Genomic DNA, 15,789 nt, shown 5'->3' on the forward strand with positions numbered 1-15,789 from the left:
CTAAACTTCCTAGTGTCCAGTTTATACCCGTTTGTTCTTGTGTCTACATTGGTACTAAGCTTAAATAATTCCTCTCCCTCCCTAATATTAATCCCTCTGATATATTTACAAAGAGCAAGCATATCCCCCCTCAGCCTTCTTTTGGTTAGGCTAAACATGCCAAGTTCTTTGAGTCTCCTTTCATAAGACAGGTTTTCCATTCCTCGGATCATCCAAGTAGCCCTTCTCTGTACCTGTTCCAGTTTGAATTCATCCTTCTTAAACATGGGAGACCAGAACTGAACACAGTATTCCAGATGAGGTCTCACCAGTGCCTTATATAACGGTACTAACACCTCCTTATCTTTGCTGGAAATACCTCGCCTGATGCATCCCAAAACTGCATTAGCTTTTTTAACGGCCATATCACATTGGCGGCTCATAGTCATCCTATGATCAACCAATACTCCAAGGTCCTTCTACTCCTCTGTTGCTTCCAACTGATGTGTCCCCAATGTATAACTAAAATTCTTATTATTAACCCCTAAATGCATGACCTTGCACTTTTCACTATTAAATTTCATCCTATTACTATTACTCCAGTTTACAAGGTCATCCAGATCTTCCTGTATGATATCCCGGTCCTTCTCTGTGTTAGCAATACCTCCCAGCTTTGTGTCATCCGCAAACTTTATTAGCACATTCCCGCTTTTTGTGCCGAGGTCAGTAATAAAAAGGTTAAATAAGATTGGTCCCAAAACTGATCCTTGAGGAACTCCACTAGTAACCTCCTTCCAGCCTGACAGTTCACCCTTCAGTACAACCCATTGGAGTTCAGTGAGAAGACAGTTGTATTATGCCACCTGCTTATCATGTTCTTATGTGACCTGCTTTCTCTGTTCTTAATAAATCTCCCTTTCTGAGAACTTCTGTGGCCAAAGGGAGTGGTGGGTGTTTGGCACCTCGAACAATCCGAGGAAGGGCACTCCTGGTGAGCAATGATGGTGAAGGATATTGGCTGCTGCAGCTGGGCTGAGGGGATGGCAGGGGGACATTGTAATGTATAAGTTCCATAATTCTGACAAATTGTTGTTTGTCTCTTTCTTTTTGTCTTCCTTCTAAGTAGGGCCTATCATCCATTCTATGTTTGTACAGTTCCTAGCACAATGGGGCCTCTAGCAGAATACAAACACACACCTAAAATCAGGCCACTTTTATCTAGGAACCTAAATGAGGATTTAGGTGCCTAACTTTAAGCACCCATATCTGAACATTTTGGCCACAGGATTTAGTTAGTTTCCAAAGATTTAAATCAGAGATACTTGCACATAAGGGAAGCAAAACAAGCAGCTCACTAGCTCATTTCTCGTGGTTAGGAACCAAACACATATATTAGCATTTTATTTTCCTAGGATACCACAACATTGCAATGAGGATTCTGAACACTTCTAGTCAACATAACAGCAAAAACAAAAGGCTGCCTATTTCACTTGGCTAGCATTATGCTAGAGACACAATGTTCCCATGTTTTCAGAGAGAATCACCTCAGCGATTTTCCAAGTTGCCTTGGCTTGAAAAAAAATGCCTCAATGGAACGTACAAAACGCATGTGCCAGTTTACAATGCTTCACCCGCTCTCACCTGGGGAACACTGGAGAAGTTATAGATATAAAGCCCTTAAGTAACAAAACACAGCAGCCACTCGTTTACCACTGACTCACAGTTGGTGTATCTGATTAAGAAGCAATTAAAACAAAATCAGCATTGCCAGGAGTTACTTTTCCAAGATCTGAATACCATACTTACTTAGAGCAGTGAACACTGACATTTTGCCTTTGGAGCTTACATGTGTATGTGCCATTGACTTCAACGGGAGCTGTTCATATGTATTGGAGGGCAGCAGGGTTTCTCGTTCTTTCTACACAATATGGTGTTAAAGCTCATTACAAAGTGGTATGCTGCTAACCCCATCTGGGGAAATATTGGGAAACAGTACCTAAAAAACTTGCCTGAGCTTATATAATGAATCCATGGAAGAGTCTAGAATAGAAAACCCAGGTTTCCTGTTCCTCAGTTGTCTTCTCCAAGCACTAAACAATGCTGCCTGTCCTGTAGTTTTCACCAGTCTGGCTGATGATGACAAACTGAAGAAAAGTAACTATCCCTAGAAGAATGTTACTGCTTCCATGTTACTTTTCTAGAGAACTTGAGGGTCTAGCTGATCATATCACTTGCAATTGCAGCATAGGCTCCAGGACTGGAGCTATGACTTCCCCAAATGAAATGTTACAGGCTACAAAACAATTACCTGTGTCTGTGGTGTTTCGGTGGATTTCCCCAACTCAGATAAAGTCCTTTTTTCAGCATATTTTGGTTTTAAATAACCATTGTTGACGCGCTCGATGGAACCATACTTGGAGGATCCATCCACTTTCAGCAAGAGCTTAGTTTCTCTATTGTCATCTCTGAGAGGGGCTTCGGGAATGCTGCACAAGTGTACAGTAAGACAGATTAGGAAAACCAAAGCCGCAATGATGAACATCACCTGGAATTCCGATCCCAAAAATCTTCCTAGTACAGAATTCCCCCAATCCATAGCACCTGTTAGGTAACCCAGGGCACCACCCAGACCTGGAGAGAGAAAGAAAGAAAACTCCACTGGCATTTATTAAAAACAAAACAAAAACCCAAGCCCCAGTAAGTTACTGAAGAATTATTATTAAGATGTCACAATATCTATGAGGAAATTCCCAGCATCACAAGAAATTAGAGGTTTTAGTGAATCCCTATGTGACTGGGTGTATAAACCCCTCATGGGACATCAAAGGATTCATGAGCAGTTCTGGGCTTAGAAGGCCCCACTCCTCCATCAGTGCTGAGCAGATTTAAAGGGGAGCCAGCTAACTCAGTTGGGGACAGACAGGGCAGGGGGAAGGACAAGCTCTGGAGGATGACACAGCCAGACCCAGACCGGGAGGAGGAGCATCAGGGAGCAGTAGCTCTTATGGGCCGGAGATACATGGGCAACCCAGGAGGTAGGACATGAAGTTTGCCAGGACAACTGCAGCCTGCTACAGGGAAGGGGAGCTAGGAAGTGACCTAGGAAGGCACCCCAGAGTGAGAGGCACAGGACAGGCCTTGCAGGGCCCTGGATTGGAACCTGGTGGAGCAGGAGGATCCAGGTTCCCCTACTTCCCCCAGCGTAACTGCTAGATGGGGTGACCACCAGAGACTACAACCACGAGGCAGGGTGACCGCCAGAGACTGCAACCACAAGGCCGTGGGCTTCGGATCTATTCACACCTTGGCACAGGTAGTTATCAAGTCATGACATGAAACAGCTTCCTAAATTCTAGTTTGTTTAGATATAAAAATCTAAGTGCTTACACACTAAGCTTGTTGTTGTTTTTAATAATGAAATGATTTAATTTAATGTTCGTAAGAGATGCTGGATTGACAGCCCTGGGGTACAAAGTCCTCCCACAAGCAGTGCAGCATGGACTACAGCAGTGCAGGCTCCGTCACACCCCGCCCCAATGTTCTTCAAGCCTGATTTGGAGGGACCATTTCAAGAGGCTGAGGTGGGAGTTCGTTCCCTATGGTCCACTCAGTCCCTGGCCTCGAGACTGAAAGTGTCATGATCCGAGTTAAATCTAATACTACCACAATGAGCATTGTATCCATCGCATTCCTAAACGGTGAGTTAGCTGCAGAAGTGTGAGGATAAGTTTTTAATAATCAATTGTTGCTCCAGCAGCTGCTCCTTCCACTGCATTTTGCTACCACACAGGCAGTCACACCACACAGCCACCAAAGGGGAAAACGAAAACCACCTGTCATGGTATAATTCCCCACTCTGAACCTTAGCGTCCAAAAGATGGCGTACCAGCATGAATTCCTCTAAACTCAATTACCAGCTTAGTACTTGTAGCGCTGCCACCAACCAGGAATTCCAGTGCCTGATACACTCTGGTCCCCCCAAAACCTTGCCCGGGGACCCCCAAGACCCAGTCCCTCTGGATCTTAACACAAGGAAAGTAAACCCTTTCCCTCACCGTTGCCTCTGCCAGGCTTCCCTTCCCTGGGTTACCCTGGAAGATCACTGTGTGATTCAAACTCCTTGAATCTTAAAACAGAGAGGAAAATCCACCTTCCCCCTCCTCCTCTCTCCCTCTCCCAGACTCTCCCTGAGAGAGACAGTAATCCTAACACAGAGAGAAATTAGCCTCTCTCTCCCCCTTCCCTCCTTTCTCCCCACCAATTCCCTGGTGAATCCAGACCCCGTCCCCTGGGGTCTCACACCAGAATAAAAAAACAATCAGGTTCTTAAACAAGAAACTTTTAATTAAAGAAAGAAAAAACAGTAAAAATTATCTTTGTAAATTTAAAATGGAATAGGTACAGGGTCTTTCAGCTATAGACACCGGGAATACCCTCCCAGCCTAAGTATACAAGTACAAATTAAAATCCCTTAAGCAAAATACAAATTTGAACTCCTCCCAGCCAAATACACATTTGCAAATAAAGAAAACAAACATAAGCCTAACTTGCCTTATCTACCTAGTACTCACTATTCTGAACTTATAAGAGCCTGTATTGGAGAGATTGGAGAGAAACCTGGTTGCACGTCTGGTCCCTCTGAGCCCCCCAGAGTGAACAACCACCAAACACTAACAGCACACACAAAAACTTCCCTCCCTCAAGATTTGAAAATATCCTGTCCCCTGATTGGTCCTCTGGTCAGGTGACAGCCAGGCTCACTGATCTTGTTAACCCTTTACAGGCAAAAGAGATATGAAGTACTTCTGTTCTATTAAACCCTACTATCTGTTTATGACACCACCCATTAAAATAAAGGTTGTATTGGCAGCTGCTGTGGCATGCAGGCACTTAGATCTACCTGTGCATTTAGTCTCCCTTTCAGTTTTTGATTTGTATTGAAATAAATAAGACGACGTAATTGGGACAGCAGCTGGGTTTGAAACCGAGATCTTCAGAGCTGAAATCAAGAACCGCCTCTTCTGGAGCTAATGTGGTAACACTAACAGAGATGGACACATTGAGTGAAATTCTGGCCCTGCTGAAGTCAGTGTGAGGTTTGCCATTGACTTCAGTAAGGCCAGAATTTCACCTGTGGAAAAACAACATGAAATTAAAGCCAACTTCAAGCAATGGAGACTTATGTTAAGCACTGAAGGTGCTAGGTTCAAACCCACAAGGAGATAAATTACATTTTCACTTCTCTAAGGACCTTCCTTCTGGGAATTTCAATGCATTCGTAAAAATCAATTAATTTAGCTTTAACCCCTTAGTAAGGTAGGTATACGTGGAGAAATTGAAGCACAGGCATGTCACCCAGGAACATGTGACAGTGCCAGGAATAGAATGCCTGCCTCCTGAGCCCCAGTTCCGTTCCCTAACCTCCAACTTACCCTTCCTCCATGGTTGTAAAAAACAAGCCCTCCACTGCCTATGGAATTCAAGTTCTTGCATTATTTGTCTTCAGTTATTCTCAGGATGGGGTCCTGAGATGTCCTGGAAGCCAAATTTAGGCTGCTAGGGAACAGACTGAAATCCAGGACCTCTATGATGGCATTCTCAGAAATGCTCCCAGTTCCACGCGCAGGGCCAGGTAGGCAGGCAGAGTTTCAGAGTCTCAATGCGTGGATGAGACGATGGTGCGGAGAGGAGGGGTTTACGTTCATTAGGAACTGGGGAAACTTTTGGGATGGGTGGAGCCTATACAGGAGAGATGGGCTCCACCTAAACCAAAGTGGAACCAGACTGCTGGCACTAAACATTAAAAAAGTTGTAGAACAGTTTTTAAACTAGGAGATGGGGGAAAGCCGACTGCTGCAGAGGCGCATGTGAATCAGACACAGAGTTCTCTTAGGGGAGAGTCTGATGATAGGGAATCTCCAGGTTATAGTCAGGAACAGAGGATGGAAGAGGATAATGTAAGGGCCGGATCAGATGATAAACAGTCACATAAAAAAGAATCTGGCACATCAGAAAAGGGCAGACAAATAAACAGGGACAAGTTTTTAAAGTGCTTGTAAACAAATGCTAGAAGTCTAAATAATAAGATGGGTGAACTAGAGTGCCTTGTGATAAAGAAGGATATTGATATAATAGGCATCACAGAAACCTGGTGGACTGAGAGCAATCAATGGGACACAATCATTCCAGGGTACAAAATATATCGGAAAGACAGAACAGGTCGTGCAGGGGGAGGAGTGGCACTATATGTGAAAGAAAATGTAGATTCAAATGAAGTAAAAATCTTAAGCAAATCCACATGTTCCATAGAATCGCTATGGATAGAAATTTCATGCTCTAATAAAAATATAACATTAGGGATCTATTATCGACCACCTGACCAGGACAGTAATAGTGATGATGAAATGCTAAGGGAAATTAGAGAGGCTATCAAAATTAAGAACCCAATAATAATGGGGGATTTCAATTATCCCCATATTGACTGGGAACATTTCACTTCAGGACGAAATGCAGAGATAAAATTTCTCGGTACTTTAAATGACTGCTTCATGAAGCAGCTGGTATGGGAACCCACAAGGGGAGAGGCAACTCTAGATTTAATCCTGAGTGGAGCGCAGGAGCTGGTCCAAGAGGTAACTATAGCAGGACCGCTTGGAAATAGTGACCATAATACAATAGCATTCAACATCCCTGTGGGGGGAAGAACACCTCAACAGCCCAACACTGTGACATTTAATTTCAAAAGAGGGACCTATACAAAAATGAGGGGGTTCGTTAAACAAAAGTTAAAAGGTACAGTGACTAAAGTGAAATCCCTGCAAGTTGCATGGGCCCTTTTTAAAGACACCATAATAGAGGCCCAACTTCAATGTATATCCCAAATTAAGAAACACAGTAAAAGAACTAAAAAAGAGCCACCGTGGCTTAACAACCATGTAAAAGAAGCAGTGAGAGATAAAAAGACTTCCTTTAAAAAGTGGAAGTCAAATCCTAGTGAGGCAAATCGAAAGGAGCACAAACACTGCCAGCTTAAGTGCAAGAGTGTAATAAGAAAAGCCAAAGAGAAGTTTGAAGAACAGCTAGCCAAAAACTCCAAATGTTTTTTAAGTACATCAGAAGCAGGCAGACTGCTAAACAACCAGTGGGGCTCCTTGACGATCGAAATACAAAAGGAGCGCTTAAAGACGATAAAGTCATTGCGGAGAAACTAAATGGATTCTTTGCTTCAGTCTTCATGGCTGAGGATGTTAGGGAGATTCCCAAACCTGAGACAGCTTTTGTAGGTGACAAATCTGAGGAACTGTCACAGATTGAAGTGTCACTAGAGGAGGTTTTGGAATTAATTGATAAACTCAACATTAACAAGTCACCGGGACCAAATGGTATTCATCCAAGAGTTCTGAAAGAACTCAAATGTGAAGTTGTGGAACTATTAACTAAGGTTTGTAACCTGTCCTTTAAATCGGCTTCTGTACCCAATGACTGGAAGTTAGCTAATGTAACGTCAATATTTAAAAAGGGCCCCAGAGGTGATTCCAGCAATTACAGACGGGTAAGTCTAATGTCAGTACCGGGCAAATTAGTCAGACACGTAAAATTGTCAGACACATAGAAAAACATAAACTGTAGAGCAATAGTCAACATGGTTTCTGTAAAGGGAAATCATGTCTCACTAATCTATTAGAGTTCTTTGAAGGTGTGTCTGTATGGGAGCATGCTTAAATTTCTTCCAGTTGGTATGCATACTTCCACCTTTTCATATTCTCTGTATGTATAAATATCTCATGTCTGTGTGTTCCATTCTATGCATCTGAAGAAGTGAGCTGTAGCCTACGAAAGCTTATGCTCCAAAACGTCTGTTAGTCTATAAGGTGCCACAGGATTCTTTGCTGCTTTTACAGATCCAGACTAACACGGCTACCCCTCTGATACTTGAAGGGGTGAACAAACATGTGGACAAAGGGGATCCAGTGGACATAGTGTACTTAGATTTCCAGAAAGCCTTTGACAAGGTCCCTCACCAAAGGCTCTTATGTAAATTAAGCTGTCATGGGATAAAAGGGAAGGTCCTTTCATGGATTGAGAACTGGTTAAAAGATAGGGAACAAATGCTAGAAATAAAAGGTAAATTCTCAGAATGGAGAGGGGTAACTAGTGGTGTTTCCCAAGGGTCAGTCCTAAGACCAATCCTCTTCAACTTATTCATAAATGATCTGGAGAAAGGGGTAAATAGTGAGGTGGCAAAGTTTGCAGATGATACTAAACTATTCAAGATAGTTAAGACCAAAGCAGATTGTGAAGAACTTCAGAAAGATCTCACAAAACTAAGTGACTGGGCAACAAAATGGCAAATGAAATTTAATGTGGATAAATGTAAAGTAATGCACATTGGAAAAAATAACCCCAACTATACATACAATATGATGGGGGCTAATTTAGCTACAACAAGTCAGGAAAAAGATCTTGGCATCATCGTGGATAGCTCTCTTTAGATGTCCACGCAGTGCGCAGAGGCGGTCAAAAAAGCGAACAGGATGTTAGGAATCATTAAAAAGGGGATAGAGAATAAGACAGAGAATATCTTATTGCCCTTATATAAATCCGTGGTACACCCACATCTCGAATACTGTGTACAGATGTGGTCTCCTCACCTCAAAAAAGATATTCTAGCACTAGAAAAGGTTCAGAAAAGGGCAACTAAAATGATTAGGTGTTTGGAGAGGGTCCCATACGAGGAAAGATTAAAGAGGCTAGGCCTCTTCAGCTTGGAAAAGAGGAGACTAAGGAGGGATATGATAGAGGTATTTAAAATCATGAGTGATGTGGAAAAAGTGGATAAGGAAAAGTTATTTACTTATTCCCATAATACAAGAACTAGGGGTCACCAAATGAAATTAATAGGTAGCAGGTTTAAAACAAATAAAAGGAAGTTCTTCACACAGCACACAGTCAACTTGTGGATCTCCTTACCTGAGGAGGTTGTGAAGGCTGGGACTATAACAATGTTTAAAAGGGAACTGGATAAATTCATGGTGGCTAAGTCCGTAAATGGCTATTAGCCAGGAAGGGTAAAGAATAGTGTTCCTCGCCTCTGTTCAACAGAGGATGGAGATGGATGGCAGGAGAGAGATTACTTGATCATTGCCTGTTAGCTTCACTCCCTCTGGGGCACCTGGCACTAGCCACTGTTGGTAGACAGATACTGGGCTAGATGGACCTTTGGTCTGACCCGGTACAGCCGTTCTTATGTTCTTATGTGACTCTGCTAGTCCCTTTTCACATATATAAATGTCTTTGATTGCTAAATGCACTATATGATTTAAATTTAGTTCTTTCCACTTTGGAAACCCCGCCTCCTTCCTTTCTAATGTATCTACACTGGATTCTTCATCAGGATCCAGTCAGAGGCTCCTTTGCCTGTGTGAGAGTCCTACTGAGCTTATTGGGACTCCACATAGGAGGAGTCAGATCAAAGCAGATGCCAATGCAGACTTAGGGCTTTCATATCTATTTGTATTGCTACCCTTTTTGAAATGGATTCAGACCTGATACAGGGCATGTAACTGTGTGTCTAGAGATACAGTAACATTAGAGGAAAAAATGCTGGTCCAGAGATTATTCATACTAATCTTTGCCATATATACTGAAACAGTAGAAGATGTTTTCATTCCATACCCACAGAAAAGTATGAAACAGCAGGGATGTTTAATGTTCTCTGATGCCTGTTCTGCTTTTCCATTCATTAATTAACACTCCTTCAGCAATTCCATGCACAGTTAAAAGGAATCAACGTTAGGCACATTGTGTTTCCTTTACTAAGAACAAATGACCATTTTGAGTTAACTAATTCCCCCCCACACTCCTGGATGGGAGAAGGGAGACTGTATTTAGACTTGTGATCAATCTTATACTGTAATATCTCAACCTAATCATGATTGAGGAATTAGAAATCTGTCTGGTTCCAATACCAAAATTGACTCCTGCAGATCTCATTCCTGTGAATAATTCTGACTAACATGAGTTAGTACATGTATATTAACTAATCCGAACCAGAGAGAGAAAAACCACCAATATGCACTAACTCAGGAACCATTACAATATTCCTACATGCTAGATACTGTAATATATGGGGTTTCTCCTGCTCTACTCAAGTTAGAAAAAATAATCTAGAGATTTCACCAAAAATGAAAGAGCAGTGTGCAAAGAAACTGTAAAATGAGAGTAAATTTTTAAATGTGTGTGCTGTTATGTTAGTGTGTAATCCTTTGCAGAGTAGTGTGAAGGGAGTGTATTTTCTTTTGAGGCTGCTAAAATTCCAAGTAGAATTTTCTTTTCCTCTAGTTTTGCGTTAAACGATTTCAATTAAAAAAAAATGTTTTTCTGAGACAATACCTAGTAATGAGTGAGTCTCCGTGAATCAGTTAATGTTTGTAGTGTGCTCTGAAGAGGAGAAGCTTCACAGAATGTAATTATTTGATTTATATTAGTACTGCCTACAGTTTAGATTTTTGTAAATCAAGCTTTCAGAAAAACCTAAGATCAGTAGGAATATTGCCTTGTGAAAAAATTCCTAAGGAAACTAGTTTTTAAACAGATAAACATTCTTTTGCAGGCCTCACATCCCAAACATGTTAGCGCGGATACCAAAAAGTTAAAGGGAGTATCAATAAAAGTGAAAATGACTACAGTGATTTTCATTGTCCCAGAAGAGAAAAAGGCTAAAGATAAATAAATAGCATAAGCAGTGTAAAGTACTTTGAGAATGAAATACTGTCTCCATTGAAGGCCACAGCAAAGCTACTGCTGATTTCAAGAGGATCAGGAGTTACTTTGAATTTTTAAAATTTTCTTATTTTTTAGTACTGTACAGTGTTATCAGTAGCACAGGTAAATACCTACATGGCACCTTATTAACTTCAGTGGGGCTCTGCATGGAGCAAGTTGCAGAAGCAGGAACTATACCTGCTCTCTTGCCTAGGGGAAATGAGGAGGAGTAAGGCAATACCACTACCAGCAACAAAAAGTTACAGAACCAACAGGATGTGTACATGCCTGACCCCGTAACGTGATCTACTGTTACCATTGTCTTACCTTTCCCTCCCTTGACTGATTATGACCCTTATTCATTGTGTTATGTTGACTTTAGACTGCGTGCCTTTTGGCACAAGGACTGCATCCTTGCTTGATCTGACCCTAAAATACTTCTGGACACATGAAATATCATGGATGATAATAATAATGATTAAGCTTAGAATGTCTTTTTGAGGAAAATGGTCCTTCCTCTTGTACAGCATTGAATAAGATTAATATTTGGTGTCTGTTTCAACACAGATCAGCATCACTCACAAATGAGACTTGCAGCTGCTCAACTCAGGTTCTTATTGGGTCATCATATGAAAAAACAACCTCAAAGAGGAAGGGATGCATTTAGTGTACATGCTACAGAGACTTACATCTTCATTTGCACATAACTAACACTTGTGCTCTTTGTCAAACAGTTGCTATCTAGGTATGCGTAATGGATTAAATTAACTTAATTTGCAAAAAGCCCGAGTAATCAGGATCTATGAGAATAAAATGTAGGTGGGCAGGAAAGTCCTGCAACTAGGGACCAGGGCTTCAGGCACAGGGTCTTTGCTACTAGCCACTATTTCATCTTCAGAAATTGAACAGCAATCATAGATGCCACAGACCATCTAGTCGGCTCCTATCACAGTCCTTCCATATTGGCCTAGCCAGGGCTAGCTGGAGACCCTTTTAGTGCAGGCAACTTTCTGTGATCTCCTGTGTATCCTCAACATGGGACTTAAGGGAAACAGACAGCCTTGCCCCGTCCTTCTGCAACATGAGTGAATTTCACACAGTATATAAAAATGTAACAAACTGAACCAAAACCCTGGACCCAAACACCCCCCAAATTTGTGGAAATTTGGAGTTGGCCTTAAAATGTATGGCTCTACAGCACAGTGGTTTGTGCACTGGCCTGCTAAACCCAGGGTTGTGAGCTCAATCCTTGAGGGGAGTCTGGGGATTAGTCCTGCTTTGAGCAGTAGTTGGACTAGATATTCTCCCGAGATCCCTTCCAAGCCTGATATTCTATGATTCTAGTAACTTCATCCTGGCCTGTACATCTATATAACAAGTTGACCCCAACCTGAATCTGAATACCACTGAAGTTTGGGTCCAATCTTTGCAGTTTAGGCATCTCTCCTTCTCTTTTTAATAAAGGAGTGTTATTCCTTTCAACAGTTGTTCTTTACTTCCCTCTTCTTTGGGATCTGAATCCAGATGATATTCACTAACTTTTGCCTTGGGGGGATGGGATGGGCGACAATTAAAACAGGCTGCAAAACTCAATATGTCTTTTTGAAAAGTGGGGAAGGGAGAATGTTGGGCAACTTTGTTCAATCACCCTTAACCCTAGGTAGGAATTTTTGCAAATGTCTTTCAGTCTATGCCTGGAGCTTTCGGCAGCAGAATCTCTGCAGCTGTAGTCACAAGCTGACCTTTTCCAGAATAAAAGCCCAGCAACAATCACTCGTGACTGAGGCATAGGATCAGATGATCAGTTCCTTCAAGAAGATTAGAAGTGCAGTGAGAGGAAAAAACTTTACTGCTCACTCCCCGCCCCCAGAGATAGTGAGAGAAGGGGGCCTGCTTACCTGTGAAGAGAGCATGGTAATGAAGACCCTTCTCTTTATCCTGATGAGAGCAAACATCAAATAAATATGCTTTGATGGGACCATCAATAAAGTCAGCGGCAAAATCAAAGAGCACAACGCCCAGCATGGTTATGACTATAGCCCAGGTCCTCTGCTTGCCTCGCTCAGGGATCAAAGCTGCAAAAAGAAAAATAAACTCACTCTGATAACAGCCCCCTACTTTGCAGTAGTTTATAGATGAAATGCAACAGAACAGTGACCCTGGCGGTGACACTTTATTCTCCCTCAGTGCCTGCAAACAATGTCTTCATATGGGTACACACATCCCACTTAACCCAGCTCAAGGGAAAGCTAGCAGCACCGCAGACATTGGTTTAGAGAAATGTACTCTTTTCCTGAATAACCCATTATAATAGTAAAGGTAGCTTTTCCCCTGGGCTGCTAAACTTCAATAACTTACATCCTGAGCTGAAACGTAATGGTCTCTAGGATGTTATTCTTACAGAGTTTTGCTCAAGATTTCCAATGCAAAATAATCCCCAAGGAGTTGTTCTTATCTATTATTCATCAGCACTACACATTCCCGAATTAAGCACATGCATGAATAATGACTTTCTTTGCTATGAACACCATCTCTGGTTAGAAGTTTTGGAGCAAGGAGGTGGGGAAGGGCAATACTTATTCAGTTGCAGATACCAGATTTGAACCATACAAATAAAATCTACTGTCAAATTAAACAAGTCATGTTTTAGCTTTTTAAACCTGTCTGGGCCTGGACATTACTTAGATGAACTTTGAAGCAACTGCACCAACATACAATAAATTGTACTCGCACATACAGAGTACAGAACAATCTGGCAAATAACAGGCAGCATCAGGGTAGGATCTGGAAAAGATCATGTTGTTCCTCAGCTTTTTCAGTGAGACCAAGTAATGTGATGTCCCTGTTCTCACCTTTATTTACAGACAAAAAAAACCCTCTCTTCTTTCTGGTTCAAGCAGGATGAGCTCTCCATGTGCAGCTCACTCACCTGAGACCATCATGTCCCCATTGAGATACAAAGCCATACCCAGCAACATCAGAAAGCCCAGAGCCAGGATGTAAGGGCGCCGCTTGCCCCAGCCAGAGGTGCAGTGGTCACTGGCTGATCCCACCACAGGCTGCAGCACAAAGCCCAGGATAGGGCTGATGAGCCACACCAGGCTGTAGAGGCTCTTGGGCAGCCCCACGCTGAGCAGCACCGGTGTGACAAAGGCAGCCTCCACAGCATAGCAGAACTCCCGGCCGAGCATGGCCATGCTGTGCATAATCAGCCTTCCCGAGGGCTTTTTGACAGGCTCCACTGATCCAAAGGGATCTCCTCCTGCCAAGGATTCCAGCACAGATTCTTCCTTCCCTCTGCTGCTGTCCATGCCAGCAATGCCCAGCTCGGATGGTGGTGGAAGTCCCGCACTGAAATCCTGTTTCGTTAAAGTCATTGGACTAGCTAAGCCTGAAGTTCCTGTAAGTGGCTCAGAGAAGGTTTGTTCTAGCTCTGGATAACAGGGAGACTGGCTCACATGCTGAGAGGGAAAGGTCTGGGGTGGAGGAGGGGCTCACATACTTTCCTGCCTCTGAGATCACAAGTTAGGAAAGGAGGGGGTGGGGAAGTGTATATGAAGATTAGCAGAACTGAGCTCCTGGCTATCTGGAGAGCTCCCAACTATCCATGAGTGAAGGATTATCTTTCCAGGGAAAGAAGAGAAAATGGGTGCCCATGCCTCGTGGGCTGGGGCATAGGTTTGGCTTGAAAACAAAACTACTCTAACCACTATACGGCAATTATGATACTAAGCACGTAGGCCCACATCCTTCCATTCAGCAAACAGCCTGAATACTGGCTTGTGTGCTCATTCTCCATGGTAGTGGGAAGCAAAAATGCTTCTCCTAGACTGCTGAATAGCTGTAAAGTCACTTCTGCTACTATGGGCCGAACATGCCTCCTCCAGAGTTCCAGAGAAGAAGGATCCACAGAGCCATCTCCACTGTTCCTTTGAGAGAGAACTGGTACAGAACAGAGCTCCGTGTCAGATAGGTATTGGGCATGTCCTGCACAGCCCTCCCCAAATCTTGCACTCCCCTGGCTTTAAATGATCCACACAGGTTCTGCTGCCTAGGGGACCTCAGCACCCATACAGCAGGGGGAGGAGGGAGATTTGCTCCAGAAATCACCTTTCCTGGTATGATTTCAAAGTGCTTTACAAAGATAAATGAATTAACCCTCCCAATACACCAGTGCAGTATTATCACTGGCTCATAACCTGAAGTGCCAGAGCTGGGAAACAGAACCCAGATCCCTTGACTTCAAGTTCTGTGCTTTAACCACAAGGCCTTGCTCTCTAAAGGAAAAGAAAAGTCATTTCTAAAGTTTCCTTACCTGTTACTGATCAGAGATCATACACTGAAGGGATATTCCACCATTCATGTTTGCTTACATTTTGCATTTAAATAAACCATTTAGGGCGAAGACCATACTTTTTGTACCGAATACACAATAGGAACTCTGTTAACTGGAAAAAAAAAACCACACTTCTATCTGAATATTTTGTACTTATTATTGTTACAAGATCACGAGAAGTGAAAGAGCTACTTGAGCTACCAAATACAGAATAAATTAATCAGAGAAATGTAGGACTGGAAGGGACCTCAAGAGATCATCAAGTTTAGCCCCCTGCACTGAGGCAGGACCAAATGAATCTGGACCAGTGGTTCTCAAACTTTTGTGCTGGTGACCCCTTTCACATAGCAAGCCTCTGAGTGCGAACCCCCCTTATAAATTAAAAACACTTTATAATATATTTAACACCATTATAAATGCTGAAGGCAAAGCAGGGTTTAGGGTGGAGGCTGACAGCTCACGACCCCCCATGTAATAACATCATGACCCTGAGGGGTCCCGACCCCAAGTTTGAGAACCCCTGATCTAGACCATGCGTGACAGGTGTTTGTCCAACTTGTTCTTAAAAACCTCCGGTGATGGGGATTTCACAATCTCCTTGGAAAGCCTATTCCAGTGCTTAACTATCCTAGTTGGAAACTTGTTGCTAGGAAAGTTTTTCCTAATCTCTAACCTAAATCTCCTTTGCTGCAAATTAAGCCCATTACTTC

The 15,789-nt window shown here is 42.6% G+C and overlaps 1 protein-coding gene across 2 annotated transcripts in view; it reads right to left on the minus strand.

Annotated features, from left to right (window-relative positions):
• The window catches only part of SLC45A2 (solute carrier family 45 member 2), a 41,082-nt gene extending 26,842 nt beyond the window's left edge, over positions 1-14,240 (minus strand). For both annotated transcript variants that reach the window (XM_050943793.1, XM_050943794.1), the window contains exons 1-3: positions 13,673-14,240; positions 12,642-12,818; positions 2,288-2,610 (exon numbers count right to left, since the gene is read on the minus strand). In XM_050943793.1, coding sequence (XP_050799750.1) covers positions 2,288-2,610; positions 12,642-12,818; positions 13,673-14,120 — 948 coding nt within the window. In that variant the 5' untranslated portion in view covers positions 14,121-14,240. The remainder of the gene's footprint in view (positions 1-2,287; positions 2,611-12,641; positions 12,819-13,672) is intronic.
• Between the last annotated feature and the right edge of the window lie 1,549 nt (positions 14,241-15,789).

The sequence above is a fragment of the Gopherus flavomarginatus genome, chromosome 3 (genome assembly GCF_025201925.1).
Source record: "Gopherus flavomarginatus isolate rGopFla2 chromosome 3, rGopFla2.mat.asm, whole genome shotgun sequence".
Taxonomy (NCBI): Eukaryota; Metazoa; Chordata; order Testudines; family Testudinidae; genus Gopherus; species Gopherus flavomarginatus.